Source organism: Xiphophorus hellerii, chromosome 13 (genome assembly GCF_003331165.1).
Source record: "Xiphophorus hellerii strain 12219 chromosome 13, Xiphophorus_hellerii-4.1, whole genome shotgun sequence".
Taxonomy (NCBI): domain Eukaryota; kingdom Metazoa; phylum Chordata; class Actinopteri; order Cyprinodontiformes; family Poeciliidae; genus Xiphophorus; species Xiphophorus hellerii.
This window is the reverse complement of record NC_045684.1, coordinates 27,750,287-27,777,276: the sequence shown is the minus strand read 5'-3', so window position 1 is coordinate 27,777,276 and position 26,990 is coordinate 27,750,287. Positions and strand designations below refer to the sequence as shown.

The 26,990-nt window shown below is 43.4% G+C and overlaps 2 protein-coding genes, 1 long non-coding RNA gene and 4 other non-coding genes across 8 annotated transcripts; 4 read left to right on the top strand and 3 right to left on the bottom strand.

The window, feature by feature from the left end:
- Nucleotides 1-179: 179 nt before the first annotated feature.
- Nucleotides 180-8,525, bottom strand: gmeb1 (glucocorticoid modulatory element binding protein 1). 2 transcript variants are annotated; one of them, XM_032581548.1, is made up of 10 exons: nt 8,390-8,525; nt 6,170-6,345; nt 5,983-6,035; nt 5,784-5,899; nt 4,978-5,081; nt 4,652-4,800; nt 3,830-3,955; nt 3,579-3,716; nt 3,166-3,303; nt 180-2,520 (listed from the first exon to the last, which is right to left on the bottom strand). In XM_032581548.1, the coding sequence occupies exons 2-10, from the start codon at nt 6,295-6,297 to the stop codon at nt 1,667-1,669; spliced, it is 1,806 nt and encodes a 601-aa protein (XP_032437439.1). In that variant the 5' UTR covers nt 6,298-6,345; nt 8,390-8,525; the 3' UTR covers nt 180-1,666. The 2 variants fall into 2 exon arrangements, with proteins under 2 accessions (XP_032437439.1, XP_032437440.1); XM_032581549.1 differs by having other exon boundaries at nt 3,166-3,288.
- A 274-nt stretch (nt 8,526-8,799) lies between these two features.
- LOC116731994 (U11 spliceosomal RNA) lies at nt 8,800-8,935 on the bottom strand. Its single transcript, XR_004341683.1, has one exon. It is a non-coding gene; the product is annotated as a U11 spliceosomal RNA (small nuclear RNA).
- A 1,869-nt stretch (nt 8,936-10,804) lies between these two features.
- rab42a (RAB42, member RAS oncogene family a) lies at nt 10,805-21,138 on the bottom strand. Its single transcript, XM_032581291.1, has 2 exons — nt 19,839-21,138; nt 10,805-15,774 (listed from the first exon to the last, which is right to left on the bottom strand). The coding sequence occupies exons 1-2, from the start codon at nt 20,051-20,053 to the stop codon at nt 15,333-15,335; spliced, it is 657 nt and encodes a 218-aa protein (XP_032437182.1). The 5' UTR covers nt 20,054-21,138; the 3' UTR covers nt 10,805-15,332.
- Nucleotides 21,139-25,229: 4,091 nt separating this feature from the next.
- Nucleotides 25,230-26,989, top strand: LOC116731752 (uncharacterized). Its single transcript, XR_004341620.1, has 6 exons — nt 25,230-25,343; nt 25,867-25,917; nt 26,141-26,178; nt 26,344-26,397; nt 26,609-26,673; nt 26,828-26,989. It is a non-coding gene; the product is annotated as an uncharacterized LOC116731752 (long non-coding RNA).
- On the top strand, nt 25,956-26,092 carry LOC116731997 (small nucleolar RNA SNORA16B/SNORA16A family). Its single transcript, XR_004341686.1, has one exon. It is a non-coding gene; the product is annotated as a small nucleolar RNA SNORA16B/SNORA16A family (small nucleolar RNA).
- LOC116731993 (small nucleolar RNA SNORA44) lies at nt 26,434-26,561 on the top strand. The gene has a single exon (XR_004341682.1). It is a non-coding gene; the product is annotated as a small nucleolar RNA SNORA44 (small nucleolar RNA).
- On the top strand, nt 26,699-26,769 carry LOC116731996 (small nucleolar RNA SNORD99). Its single transcript, XR_004341685.1, has one exon. It is a non-coding gene; the product is annotated as a small nucleolar RNA SNORD99 (small nucleolar RNA).
- Nucleotide 26,990: the final 1 nt, after the last annotated feature.

Here is a 26,990-nt window from a genome sequence, read left to right as displayed (position 1 = left end):
TCAATTGCACGAGAGTACCATTTTAGCCTGTAATACAGTGTATTATAGGCTAAAATTGTCAAATTTGATCTCAAAAGATCACAATGAACATCTTCCTCTACAGATTGCTCTTTGCATCACACTGTGTGGCATGTGGTGAACACATGGTACACCCTGGTGGCGAAACACACAAACAACACTTTCAGTTTGCTCCTTTCTTTTAATCTGATATTAAAACACATTACAAATTCAGTATGCAAATGCTCTCATTTGTTAAATTAAATTATTGAACAGGTCTTTGTTGGTGCAAGCTGTAGCAAAGAACTTAAATTAATTCATCCACATCAAACAGCCCAAACCTCTACAGCTTGAAAACTAATAAATATATCAGTAATTTACAGGCAAGTCAGACATCAGGCATGTCCGTTCTTTCAGTTCCTAACCTTACTGTTGGCTCTTGAGCTCAGACAGTTTATCACACTGAGAGGAACGGAAGATCGGGAGCAGGTGAGGAAACCACTGTGGGCCCGGTGAGGAGATCAACCTGTGAAGACAAAAACACTTGGGATGCCCCAAGAAACGGGGCCACATTCTGAAGAAATGTCTACATCGTCCAAAAGTCCTTAAAGACATCACACAGTGCAAAATAAAACAAACAAAAAACAAAACAAAAAAAACAACTGAACCTGGCTGAAAACCCCACATGAAACAAGGCGGTTCACCAACACCAACACTGTTCTTGGTAATAAGTCCTATGGAGAGCAGAGAGAGAGGCACCCAGCTGGGCTAACATGTAGAGCAGTGGTGCCCAAAGTCGGCCCTCGAGGGCCAGCATCCTGCATGTTTTAGTTCTCTCCCTGGTGGTAGCAACAACCTTCTCACCACGTCAATTTTCTTCTTAGACCTTCTAATGAGCCTCAGTTGATGCAGGTGTGTTAAACCAGGGAGAGAATTAAAACATCAAGATGCCGGCCCTCCAGGACCCACTTTGGGCACCACCGATGTAAAGTCACCTCCAATCTTCTGCTTGTTCACACGTCTGATTTAGTACAACTTGGTTCTCATCTCAATGTTTGACATTTTTAATCAGAAAGAAAGAATTGCTTGGTTCCATCAGAAGTGGAACAGAAGTTATTGGATGGTTGCTGAAGCATCCAACAGTCAGTGAGTGAAGATCAGGGCACTCCTAGTGGGCGTCAGACACCACTACAACAACTCCATGGAGTTTGAAAAGGGTCACATTTTGGGCTCTAATCTGGACCCTTGTGCAGCTGCCCAGATTCTAGGCCCAACAGGTATTGCAGTAGCCAGATGTTGAAGCCCACATGTGGGTTTATCTAAATGGGATAGAGGTTTTTATTTGCAATAAACCAATAAAGATTTTTTTTAGACTTTGCTGTTCTAAACAGCAAAACTGATCAGAGTTGAGGGCTCAAACATCTACCAACAAAGTCAAATCAAAACAACAGACCTCCATAGGATTCTGTTAGATCACTGTTCTAGCATAAGAACCAAGTTGAAATGAACCAGACTCATATTTTAGATTAACAAACCCAAACATTGAGCTCCTTTTAGCTGTGAAATTAAAATCTTTTGCAGAGTGTTTCAAACACACAGCAGTGAGGGTGACCTTGCAGAGTGTTTCAAACACACAGCAGTGAGGGTGACCAGAGAGTCCGTCCTGGCCTTATTTGGCCTTGTTGTCATCCTGAGTATTTTCCTCTATCACCACGATCTGCACCCCTGATAGCTGTCCGCTAGCATCCAGCTGCAGCCCCTGAACGGCCTCAGTCTGTGCCTCCTGCAACTGGCACTGTGTGTCCTCTGCATCCGCCGCCATGGTTACCTCAATCCCGCTCTGGACCACCATGGCGGTGGCTTCCCTGCCCGGCTCCTCGGCCAGCTGCAGCTCCATCATCCCCACCGTTTGCTCTACGGGGGTGGGGTTGATCTCGATGACTGTGTGCTCCTGGCCGGCTTCCATGTCCCCTTGCATCACCTCCTGCTGCACCAGCATGGTGCCGTCCACCACTTGACCTTCAATGGGGACCATCTCCGCGCCGCCGGCGTGCTGGCTCAGGTGCACCAGCTCCACAGGGCTCATCACCGTACCAAGCTGGCTGGAGTCTTGAACTGCAGTAGTGCCTACCAGTGTGAGGCCCGAGGAAGGGTGCAAAGTGATGGCATCTCCCTTTCCATCTCCGGTCACCATGTAGCGAGTGAAGAGCTGGGAGCCGGCAGGGAGCAGGGTGACAGTGTTGGAGGACTGGGCTAAGGAGGCGATAGGCAGCCCTGCCACGGTGAACGGCTGGCCGACAGAGGACAGGGAGATGGGGGAGAGTACAGTGAACTGCTGGGGCTGCAGGGTGGCCTGCTGGCTGATGGGGGACGTCAGGAGGGTGGTGGTGGAGGCCGGCCTGTGGAGGCGGGGACGCTTGGTTGGACGCTTAGCGATGGCTTTGCTTTTGGCCGCTTGAGGGGAAGAGAGCAGCGCTCGCACCTGCTGCTGCTTTTTTTGTTCTTCCAACTGAACTTCCAGGTCTGCAGAAACACAAGATCAGCTTTGTTAGCTTACCCTCTTATATCAGGACACATCTGACATTCGACAAATCTCAATAACATATTTGGGAATATGTTTAAAAACCATCCATACATGACATACATTTGGTGTCAATGTGAAAACACTAAACACTGTTTGTCATAATCTCCCGAAGACATTTTATCTGTTGTATGAAGGTGACTGCCATCTAAAACAAATCTCTCAAGTAGTACTGAATCATCCTCATGTACTTGCTCCTCAACGTGCTAATGGCAGAGAAACAACTTACCGTTACAGGACAACTATTTATCCACCTCATTTGTGGCCATATTAACTATCCTTGACATTCATAACAGGCTGTGCCAGCTGCAGCGCAGCAGAGAGTAAGAGGGTGACAGAGAGGTGGGGGTGGGCAGCGCCACACGGAGAGGTGATTGACATCACTAAAACCCGGCTCCTTCCTCTGATAGGTTGTTTCTAGTTAGCACTGGGAGAAGGTGGAGGAACTCGATTTTTTTCTCCGATTATTTGTCTCATACCATAATGTCATGACATTTCAACAAATATGTAAAAAGATATTTTTTATAAACGTTTTATGCCTTGATGTAATGAACATTAGTCTTTGGCAGTTTTCTGTCTGTACTCACTGGAGAGGGTGCTGAGGATCTGCTCCTGGCTGGGGTCCGTCTGCTGTTTTCTCCTCTCCAGAATCTTCTTGACCGAGTCCAGCAGGCCGAAGACTTGGGCAAGGTTACTGAGTACAGCCACCTCTACCAGACAGGAATCTGGGATCAGTGTGGCAACCAATCAAAGGGTCACTTGGTCAGTCAGAAAGGAGGAACAACTTAAGCTGCTGTATCCAGTAAACCCATTATTTGCTCATTACTGCTATAAAACCCATATTTGAAAGCATCATAAGATGTTTTCCAACAGCAGCAGGGTTTGTTCTTTCTTTCAGATAATTTCATACACTTCAGAGCAGAGCAGCCCCGGCAGGCTGTCCGGCTTTAGTAAATCAGGGCCCAGCATCCTCGGCCTGATTGACGGCCTGATTTCCTACCTGTGTCCTGTAAGGCATTTTGCTCTCTTCGCTGGAGCACGCCGTCCAGCATCTGGATCAGCTCCGTGTTGATGTTGGTCACCACTTCCCCCAGTAGGCCCACGTCAGCAATGCCCTTCCAGAAATTCAGCGTGTCCTCTGTGGACAAGCAGGAAAGCCTCAGTGAAAAAAGTGCCCATTGATTCAGATAGAAACAGTGCTGACACTTCCTCTGTTGTAACAGAGATCAGTTCATGGCGGATCATTGTGACCTGAGATCTCACTGGATCCCTTCTTATCTCCAGATTCCATGGAGCTGGAGCTCCAGTCCAACTTCCTGCCCATTATCTCGGCTCGATCGTCAGTCACCGTCCCGCCGTTACCCAGGACCGTCTGAACTGCGGGTCACACAGGACAGCACACACTGGGCATATTACAGGCAGGATGGCAGCAATCATTAATGGAAGAAAACACCTAGCAGTTCTTGTTTTGTTGGAACATTAGAGGGTAAGTATGTCATTCGGCCTGGGGTGAAGGTTCCTCTTCCAGCAGGACAACCACACTACCATGCAGCCACAACGGTTTACATTAAAGCTGCAACTTTAATGTAACTTTTATAAAAAAATATATATATATATATTTTAACCATTTATTGAAACTGTCACCATGTCGTCACAGTATGATATGAGACAGATAATCTGTGAAAATCTCCCAGTGCTCCATATCGCTGCATAGCCCCTACTCCTCCTCCCCTCCTCCCTCTCTACTAGCACAGCATGTTGTGAATGCTAAGGCTAGTTAGCATGGCCAGCAATGACACCAAATAAATGGTTTTCCTGTAACTCTAAGTTGTTTCTCTGCCATTAGCATGAGTAAATGAAGTTGATTAACAGTGATTAGACCCTCCTCTGATTGGGTGTTTTTGGTCGGAAGCAGTGACATGAAGCTGAAGCGACCATTAGGGAGTGACTTTTACAGTAAACACCACATCACTTCTAGAGCAACAATTAACTTTTAAACTGAAACAAACTTCCTGAATAATTGTTAAATATGCGAATAAACAACAGCAGTCTGTTAAATCTGAGCCTTCTCACCCTGAGAGGATGTGGGCGTAGTAAGGCCGGTACTGTCCGGAGGGAAGCGAGTGTTGTTGATTAATAGGTCAAACTTGGTACTGCGGCATGTGTTGGTACACAGGGTGCTGTGCTGATAGAAGTCCAGCTGACCTGAATCCATCATTTTCCTGCAGGGTACAAACAGGGAAAGCTGAAAGAACAAGGAAACAGTCTCTCCTCTGAGCTTGTCATTTTCAATGCACAAGTCATATGTGAGCTTGCTCTAAATGCGACAACAGAAAGAGGCAAACAATAAGGTACCCATGCTGTGTTGTATCACCTGTTTTCTGACCCCCTGCCCTCACCTTAGCATGACTCCCCCCATCCTGATGGCTCTCTTCCAGTCTTTCAGAGTGGCTTTTCCAGACAGGTGCACAAACTGCTTTGGACTGATCAACTGGTCTTCATACTGCAGAAAACAGCAGTACAACAGTTAACACGCTATAGACTATGAGCTAATTTTAGTTATAGATGTAATCAGTTAATAGTAGTCAACAGACTTGTGATAGCCCACATGCTTAAGTTAGCATTTTAGCTAACACTAGCATTTTAACTGATTTTAGTTTACGTATAGCTGTTAGCATTCTAAATTGACTTAAATTGTTAATTTAAGTCAGCAGGCTTACATGCTACTGTGAGCATTTGAGCTAATAGTAGAACTTAGCTGTCATGATTAGAATCAGCTAATGATAGTCAACATGCTAGTGATTGTCCACATGATTATGTTATCATTTTAGCTAGTATTAGCATTTGAATTAATTTTATTTTACATATAGCTGCTGGCACATTAGATTGACTAAGTTAATTTAAGTCATGCTAATGTCAGCATTTTAGCCAACACTAGCATTTTAACTAATTTTGGTTTACATGTTGTTTGCATACTAGATAGATCAAGTTAATGTAAGTCAAAAGGATAGTAAGCAGCATTTGAGCTAACAGAATTTTAGCTCATTTTAGCTTAAAAAGTGAAGTATGCATACTGAATGGAATACGTTTATGTGATCCAACAGAACAGTATTTGCTAAAGCAAGCATAACCCACATGCTAACTTTAAAATTTTATCTCATTTTGGTGACTTTGCAGGATTTTACAGCATTAGGCTTCAATATACCTTAACACATTTCACGTTGATTCCAGGGCACACAAATTTTTTCACAAGCAACACAGCTTTACAGTCCCCACAGGTTATAGGACAGCCAATTTCAACATCATCCCCCTCTGTCTGCTCTGTAGGAAAGAAACAAACTTTTAGAGACAAAAACATCTGTGCCATTTTTCCTGGGCATTAATTATTTTTGACAACCTCTCACCTGATTGAGCTTCTACAGCCATAACAGCTGCATCGGTTTCAGCTGACTCATCACTACAGAAGAAGACAATTCACATATCTTCACTTTGGAACACAGTATCATAACCAACTTGTGCATGTTGACGACTTTAAGGCAGTCTATAGTTCTGGAATGTAGATTTCGTAAGAATCCTGGTTGTAGTACATACCCAGTGCTGATAGGCTGGAGCTGCAGGATGACCTGAGTCTTATTGGGGTCATCTGAATCACCTTCATCCTCATTCTTCACCATCACCATGTCCCCCACAGACACCGTCACCTCATTTGTGTTTGCCATTGCTCTCACAACAGAACACTAGAGTGGGTGGAAGCATTTGTGCAACATCTGTAATGGGAGGCACAACATACAGTATACACTTTACTCAGTCACCCATGTTGAAATCCAGACCTGGATCTTCAAGATGCTGGTTGTTCTCTACTGTTGTCTACTCAGATTACATTACAAAGACATGAACTCTTTGTTACTGAGGTGGTTTCTGAAGGCAGCTGGTTGCACTAACAGGTCTCAGCAAAAGGGATCTGAAACACACTTTAGGCATGTACTAAAATGCAAAGTCCAGATTGAGAATCTGTGCCAAGGATTGAAAATCGATGTTGACAGATAGTCTCTATCCAATTTAACCAAGCTTGAAGTTTTTTTGCAAAAAGATTTAATCCAATTTACTCAAATGTGCGAATTTCTGAAACATTCTAACTCAAAGGCCTGCTGCTGCTTCCTCAACAAAGAGCTTTTTCATAAAAAATAAAAAAAAACACTACTTTGGGTTGGTCATGAAAATGCCAATAAATACTGTGACGTTTATGGTTGTAAGATGATAAAACTTAGAAACGTTCAAGCGATATGAATATTACCATATGCATGTACTCTAAAATCTTAAAGTTTGATCAATAACTATCAAGAATATAATGGTTAGCTTTTGAATGTGTATATTTATTAATTACAGTGAAATTAGCAGTAGTTTAAATCCGTATAAATGTATTGCTCCAAGGAATAATTCAATACTAATAAAAAAATAAAGCAATTAAATTACAGGAATAAAGTTATAATATGTGTTTATTCTCTTCATACTATGACTTTATTTGAGTATTATTCTCGTAAATCTTTTCTTGGAATTTTATGACTTTATTCTGGTAATTTTATTTTTTAATTCTTGAAAATCAAGTTGAGCCAATCAACGTCCTAATTAGCAAGGATGTAGCTACTAGTTTTGTTAGCATCTTAAGTGTTTAGGGTTTTCTGGGCTTTTTAATGTTTTATTTGAACCCCTCTTTTTCCAGGTTGAAAGGACAAAATTCCAACAATTATTAGAACGTTTCATGTTCTAACTCATTTGTGTGTTTCCCCCTAATCTACAGACTACTTTTAGGAATTTGGAGGTTGTCCTTCTAGGTTATTGTTCAATCCAACAGCCTCGCAGCATGATACTGCCACTCCCGTGCAAGACAGCTGGTAGTGTTCTGAGGTTTGAAAGCTTCACGTTGACTCCTCCATATATACTTTCACAAAGTCTGTGTCGCCTTTGTCGTTTAGGAGATATTAGTTGTGACGTTTGAGTAAATGTGTGAAGACTGGCACAAAATGAGGTCATAGTTTCTAATACTAAAAGCGTATTATTTTCTGAGTATAGTTTCATATTGTCCATGTTAGGGCTGTTTAAACCAAATGACAAGATGTAAAATAGCGACATATTGCATTTAAGTTTAAAACTTTAATATGTCAGTTTGAACGCGCGTGGGTAGTGGGTTCTCCACGCGCAGCGGGGGGTGGGGGTTATAAAACCGCAGTTTAGCTCTAAGTGAGGGGAAATTTGACTATTTTCGTTCAATCTCTCAGGCCACACGACACCTAAAGCTATCCGTTCTAGTTAAATATTAAGACTTGTATCTCCAGAAGTTGTCGGACTGTCATCGCCTCAAAAGTAAACCCAAATGTGAGTCGTTTAGAACCACCGAGCTACACAGTCTCGGTTTGGTGGTAGCCATTACAGCTAATGCAGCAGCGTCGTTTCATATGTAGGAAGCTGGACAATACTACAGAACTCCACCGTCCGAGACGGGTAAACCTTTGCATTTAAAGTGTGACGGCTACGTGCCGCTTGTCTATGAACCGTACGTCCCCTCGTAACTCTGCATTTTAACTCTCCGCTCCCCCTCAAAATGACGTCTCCCTGTGCGGCGGCACGTACAGCAAACAACGGCACGGCGACGGCGGCGTTGCCCCTCCATTCTGCGCGAGGCTGGCTGACTGAACCCCTTCCGCGAGTTAAGCTAACCTCTGCGGCTAAAATCACCGTTTGTGTCGCTGGAACAATGTTACTCTGCAGTGATACATATTAAAATTCACATTGTGGAAAAAGGCCCGTCCTTACCGTTTTATGAAGACAAACACATCCCTAGATTGTGGGGAGCTTCGGCGCATGCGTACTTGACTGTTGTAGCCGTACTTCCTGCTAAACAGCGCTCGCCCTGTTTTAAGCTCACTTGCGAGAGGCAACAATGTCAGAAATTCACTTCATCAGACGGGACTGAACGACTCCCACAATATAACACTTTCATGCAAATGAGCAGATTGTTAGGTGCGGTGATCTGTTACGTTTTATACCCTTATTTACGGGATTGTGTCACAGTCACCACTACAGGTTCCGATGAAATCATTGATGTCAAACGCAACAGAAGTAAGCCTAAGTGTGTTAGCACTGTCACATCATAGTATAAAGTGAACCGCAGCTCAGCACGAACTGTTTATGACTCGCATGAAATGTTTCTTCACATAGAGAGTGGAGGCGCCGAAACAAATGGTTACCAGCAGCCTCAGATTTTAAAAATTATGCTTCCGAAATCTCTTGATGGCGATTCCGCAAAGAGGATGAGACTCCCTCACCCTCCCTGTGTCAATCACGACAGAAGCCCTTTTTAATATGAGCTCGTGTTGACCACGTGTTTATGATCACTGGGATTATCTGTCTCACTTAGAGTTTCGACGTTTCCACCGTCGTCAAAATAGCTAATCATGAAAATTGATGGTGTCTCACAACGTTAATAAAACTATTAGTTTTCTGGTTTAATGTTATAATAAATGTTTATACTATATATTTTTTTCTATTTCTATAGCAAAGTAAACCATCCGAAACGCATGATGGGTAAAGAAAAGGCGTGACCCTTTTCACTCTTGCTATGCTATTGGTTGTGTTCGGCCGACGCAGTGTTTAGGTGAATTTATAAAAAAAAAATCTTTAAAACGACTGTTAAAAAGTGACTATCATCATGAAAGGAAATTTTCACAATTGTGGAAGTTGTTATACTTTCACTCGTGTTAGTGGCAGAAAATACAATAACTAAACATGATCAAAAATACTAAAGTCTTAAAATCCTTCAAATTTAACTTAGTTTATTAGTTTACTTCAATCATGACTGGACAAAACAACAAGGTCTGACCCGGTTTAAATACAAAAAAATGTTCACTAACATACACTACACTGAGACTATTCCTCATTCAGCCTTCTCAGAAATAAACACAAAATGTTTTCATAATAGTAGGAAGGAATACCGTATTTGTGATCTGTGATTTAAGAAGTGATTCATAATCACTCATAAGCACAAATGGCCTCCTGTTTGTCCTGTATTTTTTTCAATCCAATTCAGCACCAATTCTCAGACATTATACCATTCTAATTTATAAACAGCATGTTGTGATTGATAGGGTTGAAAAAGTATGTTGAAACTGCGTATTTATTTTAACTGAGGCTACAGCATCAGTTAAAAAATCTATTCACCTTCTTGAATGTTTTACCCTTTTTGCCACTTTCACAAATCAATTGTGAAAAATAAATAGAAAACCATCTATTAATGTCAACGTTAAAACAGGTTTCTACATAACAAGGTCAAATAAAAATATTAAATTAATTGTAACATAAAAAAAGTGATTGCATCTATAGACATTTTTATTCACCCCTTTATGGTGACTGATCAAATTAATAGCAAGTTTTATTGATAAACAATAAAACCCAATATAATAATAGTAAGCAGGGCATGAAATCTGTCATTCACATAAAAAAAACACAGCACAACAAATTGCTGTGGCCTCAGGAGGAGTCTGTGGAGCTACAGAAATGAGGAATTCAGACCAAAGCATTGTTGATCTACTTTATATAAACCATAAGTGAATGGTTTGCATATGAAAAGGAAGGAGTTTAAAGCATGATATGTCCACTTCAGGTTATTTTGTGAAGAGAAATTTCAAAAATTTGTGGGCATTCAAAGCTGGCTGAGACATATCACCTAAAAGACTTGCAGCAGTAATTGCAGCAAAAAGTTGTTTAGTATTGATGGTGCTGGATAATGCAAAAAAACAGAATACACTATAGGTTGTGGTCATAATGCAACAAAATCAGAAAAAGTTCAGTGTGTATGAATACTTTTATATGCCACAATATCATATGAATTATATATATGTATATATATGAATATAATTGAGTTGAATCACATACCTTAATAAGAATGGTAACCCTTACATACACAAAAGTCTAGTTTTCACATCGGATGACTTGTGCAATTTGTCCACTGGACAGGCTAAGTGGAAATTGAAAGGCAGTGCAGTATCTGCAACACATCGCCCGTATATCTTAACCTGTAGACTGAGATGTATATCAGTATTGGGCAAGGTTAGGGTTTGGATTAGGCCACTCAAGTTAATAAATTCCAATAAAGACTGAAATGCAAACTCATATGTATGTGAGTGTTGGTGATGATGGGTGTAGGAGAGCTCCAAGTAACCAGTCCAAATATGATATATTGAACATCTATTTATTTATTCTTTTATCAGTCACTGAGATTACATCACCCCCAAAAACTCTTTTAAGTGACAAATAAAAAAAAGCTAAGTCATGAATTCTAACCTCTGAAGAGTTTATGTGATTTAGTTCCACCGGTGCATTTTATGAAAAGTGATTTAGACCAAACAGTTTGTACAACATATGAGAATCTTAACATTTTCTCTTCTTCAAAGCCTTGTGCTAACTGAAAAAAAAGTTTGGTGACTAATTAAGAAACGCGTGATTGTTACCAGAAAAAAACAACTTTAAAATAAAGTGACATTATAGAATCTGAAAAAATACTCCAGCTGTGCTAAACTAGCCTTAGCAAAATCTGACTGAGACACTTTCTTGTTCTCACTTCCTAAACTGATTCGTCAGCTAGTAGTTATACAGTTAATACTATTGCTGAATCTAAGCTGATCTTAAAATAATTATGAATATGTATATGTAGCCTAATCACTTTAAAAATGAAGTGTAGTTCAAAACTTAACTGGCATGGCTTAGCAGATGCTGTTCCAACGTTTTCTCCAGTACTCATCCTTGGACTGAGCATAAATGCTGCTATGTAAGGCTGCCTCTAGCTCTAGATTCAACCCCCACACATATGTATGAATGGCAACAATATTCTCCTATCACACTTCAAAGCCAAACATGCAGATTTCTGTAAAAACATAACTTCTTCTTACACGTTACCTGATAAGAGAAGCTGGGTTTGCAGTGGAAAGTGACAATGATTTGCATCGCCTACATCACACCTAATGTAATAATAAGACTTGAGACATTATTTTCAATGTTACTCTTAGTTGATTCCCATTGGTGGCTAAAGAGGCATTTGATTCAAAAAGGAAGTCTTTCAGAAATAACATTTGATCATTCTTCAGTGAAAAAAGTGGCCATCTTTATCTGCTTTGGTTAATAAATTGAACAGTTGGGTAAAGAGACCAGTAGATTGAAATGATGGATTCAGTAAAGAATGGCAACATGTTTTTCATCATGTGCAGTTTGACCCTGTATAAAGGAGGAGACAAGGGAAAAGGAAAGTCAGAAATACTCATTTAAATGGAATCTATCAAGGCAAAGAACCTGTAAGATAAAGTCTTCCTGTGCACTCAGAACATATTATACTGTATATAATATACATGAATAAAAATATATAGAAAAGTGAATTTGGGTGTAAGAGTAAAAAATAAAGGGATGCTGCAGATGTAGCATACTATCATCCTTATCTTACACTGTGCTATAACATTTGTATGCTGAATTAACTAAATATTCTATATTATAGAACAGAATAAATGTCTGGCAAGCTTGTGTTTGGTTGAGAAAGTTTAGCGAAGACGAGTGAATTCCCAAGTTAAGAGTTCTGGGTTATCAAGCTGTTTGTTTAAAACTTCTTTAGTCCAGAAGGAATTCTCAAACCAGGGAAGGCTGCATGTCACATTTGCAACTGCAGCTTTGTTGTAATTACATTTCACTCTTCGCTGAGTATGGCATTGCAGAAGGAAGTGTGCTGCTTAAATTAGTTATGAGTTTTGGGTTACTTTTAGGGGTGCACCAATTGCAGTTTTCTGGCTGATCACAGATTGGCAGTCTTTAAGAAACCTGACCTGGCCATTCCAATTTTGGCCAATACCGATTTTTTTGTTTGAAATGTTGCTAAATATAGCAAGAAAGTCACTGATTTGGCAACAGTAGAGTAACTATTCTTAATTGCAAACATGCAGATATGATCTGGTGGGCCAGTCTGTCAGTCAAACCTCTCATGTGGCAGAGAAAAAGAGAACAGTGGCTGATTTTTAGACCTTTACCGAGGTAGATAAGATCAGTGGACAAAATCAGCTTCATATGTAAGTATCAGTTAATCACGGATCGCTGGAAATGAGGGAAATCAAGCCTGAGTTATTGGTACACCCCTAGTAACTTTAACAGTAAGTTGATATACTTTAGAATATAATTTAGAAATCCCAACAAATAAGTATTTTTTCTACAATTAAGGTGCAAAAATCATCTTCCTTCTTGACTAATAAGACATAGTTTGGGTTTTGAGAATACATTAATAGCAACAATTTTAAATGTTGATGAAACATTTAACTTTTTCTTCTTGCAAGATTTAACAAGAGGAATAAGTTCACATCCCACTATAAGAAAGCTTCTTGTCAGTTTTACCTTGAAGAATTGAAGCAGAAACATCTTACTTGAGCCTCACACACATGGAGAAATAGACCCAGAAGTATACTTAAAGGATACTTCAAAGAGGGAAAGTGACACTTTGACACTTTGCTAGTATACTTATTTGTCATATATCAGAAGTCTGCAAATGACAAAAAGCAGTAGAAAACAGCCCGTTTAATTTGGTAACATATTAGTTGGCTAGTTAATATGTTACCTTAAAGCTAAAGTTAAAAGAATTGATCCCATAGCAGTCATTGTTAGCTAGACCATCAAACTAAAAGGAAGAACACAGTGGATAGACTTCTGTTTGGAGACTTGCACCAATCACTTTCAACAGATTGCTTTCTAAACGCAAGCAAGTTCAAAGAATAGCTCAGAATAGCAGTCAATGAAAAAAGACCTGAATGAACCATCAAATATTATCTCAGACCTTGTCAAGATATACGTTGATTCCAAAAAAAACATCGCATGAACATTACATCGTTTCGAAAGTCCTGAAAATGATCCAAAACACTGCAGTAACCATGCCAGACCTGCAGGTGGCAGTGCAACACCGCCATGACAAGAAACCCAAAACAGAGGAATGAACCTGAGCGTCACATGTTGATGTTCTTGAGGTTGAAAGTTACGTCAGAGCTGGGGTAATGACGTCGCAATCTTTAGCAAAATGTTTAGTGGTTATCGACATGAAAACTCAAAGGTGGCATAAGGGGAAACACCAGGTTGGCACTGAAAGACCTTTTCAGATCTACAGTTGTCGCCGCAAAAAAATATTGTTTCGCGGCTCCTAAAGCAGGGTTTTTATTAGGATGCAAAGCTGAAACAATAACAGCTTTTGATGTACTTTGCGTGATGTTATTCCTGTGTGAAGAGCAGTGGAGTAGAAACTTGCCTGTTAGCTTGCTAACAGGCAAGCTAACAGGTTCCTGAATATATCAATGTTAATATGTCCTTTATTCAGCATAATTAGCGTATATTCACACCTTTTAGTACATGAATTGAGTTTGCTCATAACTGTGTAGACCCACCCACAGAAGATACCTACAGGATTCTCTACGATGTAAGACTTGACATTTTGTCAACGTAAATGTTGCAAAAGGTGTGCTAATTTTATGATGATAGAACGAAAATCTTTAAAAATAAGTAGAGCAAGAAAAGGTTTTGTAGCCATGTAACAAGTGAGAGAAAACAAGTTTCATAGAGGGTGAGAAGCCTAATGAGAAATTCACCCACCAAGTAACACTGCCAGTGCCTCCACTTGGCGAGTTGAAGTTACTACACCCTATAAAGCCATTCGCTTTCAACGGTGTCTTTCGGAAAGGGCTTAAAAGAGAGCTGAAGGAGTTTTTGTTCGAGTTACTTACTCTTGTATTTTTTGTAAAATGAAAATGGTTGGAAAATCTTTCCAAAAAGTGTAACCTTCAGTTTTTCCCACTTAACACAGTGGGTGGGAACAAAAACACCAAACAAGTCTCACAGCATCTCACAATTTTCTCATGATTCCAGTTTCCTCTCAAAGTCATCCGTGCAAATAAAACTGTTGCAGTTTTGTCAATATTACCCTAAGTTAGTGAATGCTTATAGAAGAAACAAAAAAAAAATCTTTTCCTTTACCAATTCTTAGTGAGACATTAATGGTGTCCATCATATTACTAGTGTTATTTACAGATGCCTTAAATGGAACCACGAACCTTCAGAACCATGGTCTATTTGTATGTAAACATCTTAACTACAAATATTCTCAGATATTGATGGTATGCATCTATTTACAAGATGATTAAAGGTTTAAAATCGGTTTGGTGTTAGTGCACACAGTTTACAATAACAGGAGGAGCAGCACACCGATTTAGACTTATTGCAGGATGCTATGTCTCTTTACACTATCAACTCCAACAGCTTCCTGTGATCTCTTTGTACGCCATCTCTATAGTTTTTATTATCTACGAGAGTTACAACAGAGTGTAGGCAAAACATTGCACAAACTTTGACAGGTAGACCTTACAATCATAAGTCCGGTTGCTCCTGTACTGAGAGAAGGGCATATGGCTAGGTTCTGTTTTTCACATTGGGTAAAGCTCTGTGCACCTGGTGTTATGCCTCACTATATAGATTCCACCTGCCAATAAGACTGGAATGCACATTTCCTTGCAATAATCTCAGCTCTTAGAGTGACCCAAACAAAGACAAGGGCACAAGTCACAAAGTAAGGAAGGAACAGTGGCTACATCACAGGGTGCTGACCAGGAGTGGTCTGGTTTCTATGGATGGCCGCAAGACAAAGTGAGATCTCAGTGCGATGGGACAGTTTATGAACACAAAGTATCAACAGTTAGCAGTGGCAGCCCTTCTCGGGGGAAGCAGTCGCAAGTTCCTCTTCGTCATCACCCGGGTAGAGGACCTTTGCAGTGAGGCCACTTTTAACGCCATCCCAGCCATCACGGGTAACGATCTCCCCCATCTTCATCAGCTCGAAGATATCTCTGGTCAGCAGCTCGAACGCCCGGTCCACATTGCTGTTGCACTTAGCCGACGTCTCGATGTAGCGGATTCCCAGATCGGCGGCAAGCTGCTCAGCCTCATCCCGGCTCACCTTGCGGTCCTTGTTGAGGTCGCTCTTGTGGCCGATGAGAATGTAGACCATGTGGTGGGGCAGGATGTGCTCGCTCACCTCCTTGTGCCATTCTCTCACATGGTCAAAGGTCTTGCGGTTGGTGAGGTCAAAGACTAGAAGTCCCCCAACAGAGTTGCGGTAGTATGATGTTGTGATAGACCTAGAGAAAAAAGAAATTATTGATTAATCCATAACTCAGAACAAATTTATTCTTCGTCAAAGCAGAGCTTATGTATTGGTGTGCTGTAGAAAACAAACTGCCTTCTTTCACTCCTAAAATGAGTGAAAGAAAGTCTAAGAAACTTATTTGAGGTAGGGGGTTTAGGGAAATAAAAATAAAGTCACGTTGTCTAGTAATAGACAAATCAAAGTTGTGCAGAATCCACGTCAATAGTTTCCTCAGCTCCATTTCTTGAGAGACACATACATTTCCTGCACTACCAATCCTGCTTTTAGTGTAGGTCTGAGATTGATGTCTCTTCTGGGATTCTCCAAACAAGTCAAGGACAATCCAATTCAAGGATTAAGTTCTTGTCAGATCAAGTGTTGAGTCAGGTCTAGAGCTGGTTGAGATCACACCAGTCCCTGTCTCAATATTTTAAAACATCAGAGACAAGCTGTAGGCCAACTCGTTCGATTTTGGAAGCCATTTTATCAGGTCTGAATGAAAAAATGTAACCAGCCTGTGTTGTGTGGGTTTCAAAGGAAATTCTTAATCAGCTTTGATAAAGACGGCATGATCTCACACTAAGAAACTATGAAAAATCCAACCTCTAATTAGAGAATGTTTATTCAGTGGGGATAATAATCTAAATTAAGAAATAAAATCTTACCCACACTGTCAGTCAATGGAGGTTTTTTTTTCTGCATGAAGGTTCTGGCAATGCTTTTTCTGAGAGGATTTTGTGGACTCAGGCTTCTTTTTGTGTCTTTTTCCATTCCACTGGTCTGAAACCAGGTCATTCATGTTTACTCCCAGTCGGTCGGGACAGTTGCCCTCTCACACTGAGCCTGGTTCTGGTGCTGCTGGAGTTTTCTTCCTGTTAAAGGGGAGTTTTTCCTCTCCACTGTCACTACGTATGCATGCTCTGTATGAAGGATTGCTGCAGTCAATGACACAACGCTGCATGCTTGTCCAGGAGGAGTGAACGCTACGTGTCGATGACGCGACATAATCTGCAGAGTTTCCTTCGACAAAATTAATTTTATAAATTTGAATAATAAACTGAATTTGATGACGCTGATAACTAGGATCAGTTGAAACATACTGTATGTACTTGGCTTTTATTCTGACTGTATTGAATTGAATTGCCTTTACTTTGTAAAGTACCTTTGGGAAATGCTTCTTTTGAACCAGCACATTATAAGGTAAATAAACTAAATTGAATAAAATTAACATTGAACGAGTCTTTTCTGTTTACATAAAATTAACATCCTCACGCATACTTTATGACCTTTAGCCTTTCCTGGTTATCAGGACGCAAAGCAAAAGTAATGTTGTGGTAGGAAAACAGAAAATGGAGAAAGAAAACAGATTTCAACTGAGTCCTCTAGATAATTCAGCAAGAAGCAAACTTGAATGACCCAGTCAGACACACACCGAGCACCACTACAAGGTGGACACACACCCAAAGTGGGGGTGGATGTAGGATCTAAAGTTTCTACAGGTTATTATGGAGACACATTGATTTTAAGACAGGGTCAAAGTCACTCTGTGGCCAGCTGTTAATACTAGGTAATTGTGCTGCAAGCTTTTCCAGTTGGTTAAATTTTTTAAATAAAACAGCAAAAGCACATTCACCGAGGTAAGAAGTTCATAGCAGTATGTAGTTCAACTGGGTGAATGCCATCTGTTGTACCATCTGAACTGGCTGTCATGGTAACGCTACATGCGGTATATGTGTGACTTCACCAGAGTTTCATTATGGCATGTTCCAGCTCTCTGCAGCTTCCTAGTCTGTATTCCTGATATTTATAGTGATTACTGTGTCAGCATTTCCACAATGTAAGATGGCAGCAGGTGTGCTACGCTAAATGCAGCACTACTACGGTTCATAGTTTAAGAATGACATCAATAAATGGGCCTGTGAGTTGATGTATGTAGTCTGCTAACAGGAAGAAGTGCAGGACAAACAACATGTTGAGACGCCGTCTGGATGAGATGCTCTGTGAGACAGAAACTCTGCAGCTCAGAGGAGGAGTGAGCTGCAAAGGCGGGGCTAGGTCCGCTCAGGCCTTTTGCACAGCTGAATGGTTGCCATGGAGATTAAAGGATTTCTCAAACATGCGTGAAAGGATCAAGGTAACGCTCCAGGTATGTTTTTGATGACGGAATAAAATTATAGCATGATGTCAAATAAGTCAGTTTTATATGATACTGTCCCTTTTAAATACAAATAAGATAGAAACACATCACTTTGGTGCAAAATGTCAAGCACAAAACTTTAAGTCTTTCTCAGTTCACTGTCTGCTAAATGCAGAAATGAAACATGGAATTTGGTTGTAAAAACAAACAGTGATTCAGTTTGGAAATGTGGATGAATCTTCCTGTTGTCATTCATGTTAAGGTTAACACATTTTCTATCAATGGGTGACTCTGAAAAACTAAGCCATGTATTTATCACAAGTAGGCTGGACTATTGTAACAGTTAATACAAAACACAGCTGCTGTTCTCACAGGCCCTCAGAGATCTGGATGTGTTACTACGGCTTTACAAACATCGTTACCTCAACGTTACATATGGAGCATATATAGACAATAAAAATACTTCAGATGGGGTTATTTTTTTAAACAGCCTTAAGAATTGACATTAGTGACTTTTTTGAAAAACAAACAAATAACCCCAATTCTTTTCTAACATGGAGTGCTTTCCCCACTGGATTTAATATCATTTCGAGTGAAAGGTTGTATTGTTCTACAGTTTTCAGTGTGAGATTTTGCTGCTAAAATAAAAGATGTGTTCATTTTTACCTCTTTTTCTTAGCAGAGCTGCCATTTTATTCACAGATATGCTAATGCATTTGTGGGTCTAAGACTAGTCTGGACAAAGTCAGACTAACAGACATCCTGCAGTGGATTCCACTAACCAATTTTTTTTCCCCCATATTCTATATTTCCATATTCTGGCTGTTATATTTTCCCAACATTAGCAGATTTACTTGTGCATATGTATTAATTGTTTTTATCTTGTAGCCAGGTTGCTATGTATTGCAAATCTTTTGCCCAGGTCCCTCTTGAAAATGAGATCTAGATCTCAACGGGGTTTACCTGATTAAATAAAGAATAATAATAATTAGCAGGAAGAGGTGGAAGTTATTCTCATTTTACAGGTCAATGCTGCTCTGATACTTAGATGTAGAAACTCAAAGGTACATTTCAGAACTGCAGCTTGTTTTGGGGAAAACTGGGAATGTTCTCCAAATATTTGGAGCATTTTTTTCTGCTAACTCCTGCTGTCTATAACTAAAACATCTATGTACCGTTGGCTCTTTCAGAGGCTGCACCCTGCTCTTCTGTGTGTGTGTGTGTGTGTTTGGGGGGGGGGTTAATGTTAACTGATTAATAATTGCACAGCAAAAGGTGCTTAATATGAGATTTATTTTGTTTGTTTGCTTTTTTACAGAACCGCAGGTGAAGCTAAAACTGCCAGATGATGAATTCTGGGAAACAAACAGCCTGAATTCTGTTTTTTTCTGGGTAAACAACATTACATGAAAAGAAAAAAAAAAAGAAGAAAAAACCGAGTGGATTCCTTGAGCGGAGTGAAGCCTGATGGGAAACACCTTCAAAAGAAAAAGCAGATCTAAGAGCGGAGCTGCTTCTTAAAAACAGTCATTTCTGTCCGACAGCCCAGCAGGCATCACAAGCAGCAACAGCTGGCTGACTGCTGCAATAGTCACACAAATCTAGATTAGCTCTGACTTTGGCGTTGCCCTGGAGACCGAGGGACGGGATGATGGGGATTCAACCCGCGGCCTTAATAACAGTAGACTCCCCATCATCCGCGAATGAAGTGCTGCGTGTCTGCTGCTGTTCCCCCGGCCGGGCCGTCTGTCCTCACAGCCTCGTTCTCCACACCGAGGCAGAGGGCCGGTCTGGGTGAAAACATGAGCACACAGGGCGAGCTGCCACACGCAGGCCCCGCATTATCGGACCTAAACCTGGCTCATGATGGCTGCTGCGTCGCGGCTCAGCACTCACATCAGATCTGATCCCAGTCGTACCTGAACCGCTCCTGTCCGGCCGTGTCCCAGAGCTGCAGCTTGATTTTCACCCCGGGCTCGATGTCCAGCGAGCGGGCGTAGAAATCCACCCCGACCGTGGGATCCGCCACGTCGCTGTAAATCCCGTCCGTGAAGCGCTTCAGCAGCGACGACTTCCCCACGGTGGAGTCCCCCAGCAGGATGATTCGGAACTGGTATTGCCACAAAGTATCCATGGCATGACTAGAGGCAGAGATGCGGCGGTGGAGGAGGTGTTGTGTGTGTGTGTGTGTGTGTCGGGTGGGGGGGATGCTGGGTGGGAAACAAAGCCGTGTGTTTTCCACGGAGCCCCGGCTGCTGCTGCTGCTGCTGCTGCTGAGCGGCCGCAGCAATCATGTGACAGCTTTACCTCTGCTCCACTCCACAGACACAGACCGGAAACAGGAGCAGGGACGGAACGGGCCAGGCGGCTTGTTAACAAAGCCGTATTAGTGGAGTATTAACCAGCTGCAGCCTTTATGTGAAGCCTGTAGCATGATGCTAACACTGCTTTATCTTTATTCCGCTTCTGCTGGTAAACCAAAGGTCTGAGCTCAGAGCCGGAGCTGTCCGCGGTCCTGAAGGCTGATGTCACCCCCAGATTAAAACTGCTGTGGTGGTCACGTGCTGATCGAACTATTATTGGCAATAAAAGTTAGTGATACCTTATACTGCTGTGTTTTATTTTTTGGAAAGTACAATTCCTGCTGCTTGGAGGTCCCAGTGAGCTGAGCGACCTCCATCATTGGTCAGTTGGAGGAAGTCTGGAGCCAGCAGGACTCTTCCTGGAGCCGCTGCCTTCTGAACTGAGCCATCAGCTCAGAGCTGAAGGGCTTCAGTCAGGGAGGAGACCAAGAACCTGATGGTCCCGCTGTCAGAGCTGTTCCTCTGTGGAGAGAGGAGAAGCTTCCAGAAGGACAACGCGCTCCGTGTGCTAGGGTGGCCAGAGAGCCAGTTCTTAATAACAGCATCAATGCAGCCAGTCTGGAGTTCACCAAGCGGCACCTGAAGAATCTCAGAACAGGACATACAAGATTCTCTGGTCTCATAAGGCAAAGGCTGAACTGTCTGGTGTGAACGCCAGAAACATCCTGGATGAAAACCCGCTGCGGAGCGTCCTCACCTCAGACCCGGGGCGACGGACAGCGACTCCAAAGCACATGACCTCCACTTCTGAAAGGCTTCAGAACCAATCTGTGAACGTCCTGGAGGGGCCAAACCAGAGTCCAGACATGAATCTGATTGGACATCTCTGGAGAGAGGTGAACATGGCTGACAGACATCTCCATCCAACCTGGTGGAGTAGAACGGAGCAAACTGCCTGAAGAGAGGAGGGCTGAGCTGGAGCTGCAGGTTGAGACTGGAGGCTGTTAAAGCTGCCAGAGGAGATCAACAACATGTCTGTGTATACTTAGAGTAAATGTGATTTCTTTGGTATTTCATTTAACACAATTAAAAAGGCTAATAAAAAAAAAACAACATTTATATATATATATATATATATATATATATATATATATATATATATATATATATATATATATATATATATATATACTTCCCATGGGCCCACCACCCGTGGGAGGGGCCAAAGGGGTCGGGTGCATTGTGTGATGGGTGGCGGCCAAGGGAGGGGACCCTGGCGGTCCGATCCTCGGTTGCAGAAGCTGGCTCTTGGGACGTGGAATGTCACCTCTCTGGTGGGGAAGGAGCCAGAGCTAGTGTGTGAGGTCGAGAGGTTCCGGCTAGAAATAGTCGGTCTCACCTCGACGCATGGCTCTGGTTCTGGAACCAGTCTCCTTGAGAGGGGCTGGACATACTTCCACTCTGGAGTTGCCCAAGGTGAGAGGCGTTGGGCAGGAGTGGGCATACTTGTTGCTCCCCATCTCGGCGCCTGTACGTTGGGGTTTACCCCGGTGAACGAGAGGGTAGCCTCCCTCCGCCTATGGGCGGGGGGACGGGTCCTGACTGTCGTTTGTGCTTACGGGCCGAACGACAGTTCAGATTACCCACCCTTTTTGGAGTCCTTAGAGGGGGTACTGGAGAGTGCTCCTCCTGGGGACTCCCTTGTTCTGCTGGGGGACTTCAACGCTCACGTGGGCAATGACAGTGAGACCTGGAGGGGCGTGGTTGGGAGGAACGGTCCACCCGATCTGAACTCGAGGGGTGTTCTGTTGTTGGACTTCTGTGCTCGTCATGGATTGTCCATAACGAACACCATGTTCAAGCATAAGGGTGTCCATATGTGCACTTGGCACCAGGACACCCTAGGCCGCAGTTCGATGATCGACTTTGCCATCGTTTCATCGGATCTGCGGCTGTATGTCTTGGACACTCGGGTGAAGAGAGGTGCGGAGCTGTCCACTGACCACTACCTGGTGGTGAATTGGCTCCGGTGGTGGGGGAGGAAGCCGGTCAGACCTGGCAGGCCCAAACGTGTTGTGAGGGTCTGCTGGGAACATCTGGCGGAATCCCCTGTGAGACGGAGCTTTAACTCCCATCTCCGGCAAAACTTCGAACACGTCCCAGGGGAGGTGGGGGACATGGAGTCTGAGTGGACCATGTTCCGTGCCTCCATTGTCGAGGCGGCAGATCGGAGCTGTGGCCGCAAGGTTGTTCGGTGCCTGTCGCGGCGGCAACCCTCGAACCCGTTGGTGGACACCTTCGGTGAGGGATGCCATCAGGCTGAAGAAGGAGTCCTATCGGGCCTTTTTGGCCTGTGGGACTCCGGAAGCAGCTGATGGGTACCGGCGGGCGAAGCGACATGCAGCTCGGGTGGTTCCTGAGGCAAAAACTCGGGCGTGGGAGGAGTTTGGAGAGGCCATGGAGAAAGACTTCCGTACGGCTTCGAGGCGATTCTGGTCCACCATCCGGCGTCTCGGGGGGGGGAAGCAGTGCAGCACCAACACTGTTTATAGTGGGGATGGTGTGCTGCTGACCTCTACTCGGGACGTTGTGGGCCAGTGGGCAGAGTACTTCGAAGACCTCCTCAATCCCACCAACATGCCTTCCATTGAGGAAGCTGAGCCTGGGGACTCTTGGTTGGGCTCTCCAATCTCTGGGGACGAGGTCGCCGAGGTGGTTAAGAAGCTCCTCGGTGGCAAGGCCCCGGGGGTGGATGAGATCCGCCCGGAGTTCCTTAAGGCTCTGGATGTTGTAGGGTTGTGTTGGCTGACGCGACTCTGCAATATCGCATGGACATCGGGGGCAGTTCCCCTGGATTGGCAGACTGGGGTGGTGGTCCCCCTGTTTAAAAAGGGGGACCGGAGGGTGTGCTCCAATTATAGAGGGGTCACACTCTTAAGCCTCCCTGGCAAGGTCTATTCAGGAGTCCTGGAGAGGAGAGTCCGTCGGATAGTCGAACCTCGGATTCAGGAAGAGCAGTGTGGTTTTCGTCCTGGTCGTGGAACACTGGACCAGCTCTACACCCTCGGCAGGGTCCTGGAGGGTGCATGGGAGTTCGCCCAACCAGTCTACATGTGTTTTGTGGACTTTGAGAAGTCGTTCGACCGTGTCCCTCGGGGAGCCCTGTGGGGGGTTCTCCGGGAGTATGGGGTACCGGGCCCTTTGATACGGGCTGTCAGGTCCCTGTATGACCGGTGTCAGAGTCTGGTCCGCATTGCCGGCAGTAAGTCGGGCTCGTTTCCGGTGAGAGTTGAACTCCGCCAGGGCTGCCCTTTGTCACCGATTCTGTTCATCACTTTCATAGACAGAATTTCTAGGCGCAGCCAAGGTGTTGAGGGGATCCGATTTGGTGGCCTTAGGATCTCATCTCTGCTTTTTGCAGACGATGTGGTCCTTCTGGCTTCATCAGGTTGTGATCTGCAGCTCTCGCTGGAGCGGTTCGCAGCAGAGTGTGAAGCGACCGGGATGGGGATCAGTGCCTCCAAATCCGAGGCCATGGTCTTGAGCCGGAAAAGGGTAGAGGGCCTTCTCCGGGTCAGGGGGGGTGTCCTGCTCCAAGTGGAGGAGTTCAAGTATCTCGGGATCTTGTTCACGAATGGGGGAAGAAGGGAGCGGGAGGTCACAGTGTCTGCCGTTAAGCGGGCGCTGTACCGGTCCATCGTGGTGAAGAGAGAGCTGAGCCAAAAAGCGAAGCGCTCGATTTACCGGTCGATCTACGTTCCCACCCTCATCTATGGTCATGAGCTTTGGGTCATGACCGAAAGAACGAGATCGCGGATACAAGCGGCCGAAATGGGTTTTCTCCGTAGGGTGGCTGGACTCTCCCTTGGAGATAGGGTGAGAAGCTCAGTCATCCGGGAGGGACTCAGAGTAGAGCCGCTGCTCCTTCACATCGAGAGGAGCCAGGTGAGGTGGCTCGGGCATCTGGTCAGGATGCCTCCTGGACGCCTCCCTGGTGAGGTGTTCCAGGCACGTCCCACCGGGAGGAGGTCCCGGGGAAGACCCAGGACACGCTGGCCTGGGAACGCCTCGGGATTCCCCCGGAAGAGCTGGAAGAAGTGGCCGGGGAGAGGGAAGTCTGGGCCTCCCTTCTGAAGCTGCAACCCGACCCCGGATAAGCGGAAGAAGATGGATGGATGGATGGATGGATATATATATATATATATATATATTAATCGATTCCTTATAGGACTAGAGTTTGACACATCTTCTAATAGATAGATTGAATAAAAGTACTTTTTTCTCTCCACTTAGAACTGATTTTAAACATTGACGTTCCTCTGTTTATGTGTTCATGCTCTGCTGTTTCTAACCGATTACAATAATTACAAACCCCTGTTTGATGTTTCCCTTTAAGAAAAACAGAACTCTGTAAGGCCAATTCTCAGACATTATGTTACTACTTCTTCACTCCAGCTTCCATCTGTACAACTATCAACCCTCACAGTCTTTTGGATGTTATTTGCTACAGGTGTCATTATTACCCAGTTGTTCCTGCCACATCCTAATTATTTTGTTTAGAACAACAAATTTTTCCCTCACATGCTCAGAGGAATGTCTAAGTTAATAACGTACTTCAGGGCCTTTTCACTTATCTGTCTACTTATGCATTTCTGTCTATACACGAGCAGGAATCCAGACAAATAAATTAAAACTGTTTTTATGATTTAGGTGTCACAATATGATATTCTTAGTATTAGATGGAGTTTAGAAGAATTTCCAGATTCTAGTGGAACTTGACAGTCTGACACAGCTTTAGCTTTGTTTATTCCCCTAATACTGTCAACAACTAATATTATAAGTTAATTCAACTGCTGCGTAAGTATCCCTGCGCCCAAACTATTCTATTCACTGGTATGATTAGCAGGTACCTTCAGGAAGACAGCTATTTGATCAATTCAAAAGAAAAACACATATCCCATAATGCCTATGGGTCATGTGACCTACGAAGGCCAATCGGTCAGAGACTACAGCTTGTATAAAAGCAGAGGAGGTGGCGCGTTTCCTTCTCTTTCTTTGAGAACCTCCCGGAAGAAGTAGTGCTGTAGTGAAATCAGAAGAAGAAGAGGTTCTGTAGAACTGGTAAGAACCTTGTTGAGTTTAGCTAATATTATGCTGAACTTTAAAAAAAAGCAACTAGTTGACTAAGTGTATTTAATTGAGCGCAGGCTTCTAGCTAATGAGCAAGATGGGTAGAGAAGAAGAAGTAGTTACCTCACTGGTTGCAGAGTGTGTTACATTTTTAAGATTTATTCTCATCTGTATTTATTAATATTGCAGTCGAGGTCTGAACATAGTTTAAACGTGTTTAACGTAGCTAATTGAAAGTTAGCTATAGCATGACTGCTAACATTGACCCACGTGCTCCGGCCTGCTCATTCCTCACGCGAGGCGGTGTAGTGCTGCACTCATTTTCCGTGCCATGCAACAACCAGATCAGTTTACCAGTTCCGGTACCCGACCAAAACCCCTCATTCATTACCAGTCCTCAGTACACCTTCAGTTTAAGTCGTTAAATTTAAAGTTTATCTGCAGTGCTGCTGTAATGGTCAGGATTAGCACGTGGAACCAGCCTGATCTGACGGTTGTTTTGCTCTACCTGCAGCTTGCAGTCTTTTGCCGTCTCTGCAGTTATGGATCTGGACCCAGGACGCAGGTACGTTCTACACGGCAGCCGCTCATCCCGTCCAACACTCAGGCTCCTATCGAAGCCGGTCACGCTCTGCTGTAGCAGCGGCCGGTCAACAGGAAGCCCAGATGAAATCTTTCACCGACGGTCGCTGTTCAGTTGAATAGTAACTGCTCCAGCAACATTTAGGGAAAGGACACCTGGTCTCTGTAGAGGTCATATTGTGACGTCATGTTTCCATTCTGATCAGGTCTGGGTCAGCGCTGGGGGAACCACGTGCAGGTCCAGGTGAGCCCCAGAACCAGCTGCTCTGGCTAACGGTCCAGGCTGTGATGACAAACTTGCCCTCACTGATTATTGATCTGACTGAGTTTTTGTTTACTGAGCCTAAAGTCTCACAAAACGCATAGAAGTGTTGTTTATTAAAAAGCTGACCTAAGTGTTTGCGTTTAGGTGATGACCCTGGCTGACGTGAACATGAGCTGGATGGAGACTGAACAGATCCAGGTAAGGTTCCTCGCCTCTGCAGCCTTTGGCTAACAGCAGCATGCTATCCTAAGGATCTGAGCTGTCTGTGGCTCATGGTTCTCCAAATGCATGCGAGAACATGGGGCGGTCTTTGACTGCTGAGGCCCCTCTGCCTCCAGCAGCCACTCAACCGTCCTACAGGTCAGCAGACGGGTCAGAACCACTGACTCTTCATTGCTCTCTTTTTCAGAAGGGATAAATGTTGGCGTCCAGGTTGACTGGGAAGTGAGCACTAGCTCTGCCCTAGCTCTAAAGGTATGAACCAAACACTGCTGTAATGTCTGATCTATGATGACTCTCAAGTAAGCAGACTGCTGGATGAAGCTTGCGGATATGGGACTGAGATCAGACTTAATGTTTAGTGCATTTAGATAATACTGTTTATCAAAATTAAAAATGTTTGTTTCAGATGTGGTGAGAAGATCACCATGGAGACCAGCTGCAGGCCAGGAGTTCAGAAAGCTGCTGCTGCTTTATGGGAATATGTGCAATGAATCCATGACAAACAGTTGTAAAACTGATGCTGTAAAACTGTCAGCTGTATGGTTGGAAATAAAGACCACTGAAAATAT

What these genes read in the sequence shown, in the direction of transcription:
- gmeb1 (XM_032581548.1), bottom strand. Translation starts at nt 6,297, where the DNA reads ATGGCAAACACAAATGAGGTGACGGTGTCTGTGGGGGACATGGTGATG. An exon ending in GGCTGTAGAAGCTCAATCAG is followed by an intron (nt 5,900 to 5,982) that starts GTGAGAGGTTGT and finishes TCTTTCCTACAG; the next exon opens with AGCAGACAGAGGGGGATGAT. An exon ending in TACGCCCACATCCTCTCAGG is followed by an intron (nt 3,956 to 4,651) that starts GTGAGAAGGCTC and finishes TGTGACCCGCAG; the next exon opens with TTCAGACGGTCCTGGGTAAC.
- rab42a (XM_032581291.1), bottom strand. Translation starts at nt 20,053, where the DNA reads ATGGATACTTTGTGGCAATACCAGTTCCGAATCATCCTGCTGGGGGAC. An exon ending in GCCGGACAGGAGCGGTTCAG is followed by an intron (nt 15,775 to 19,838) that starts GTACGACTGGGA and finishes TTTTTTCTCTAG; the next exon opens with GTCTATCACAACATCATACT.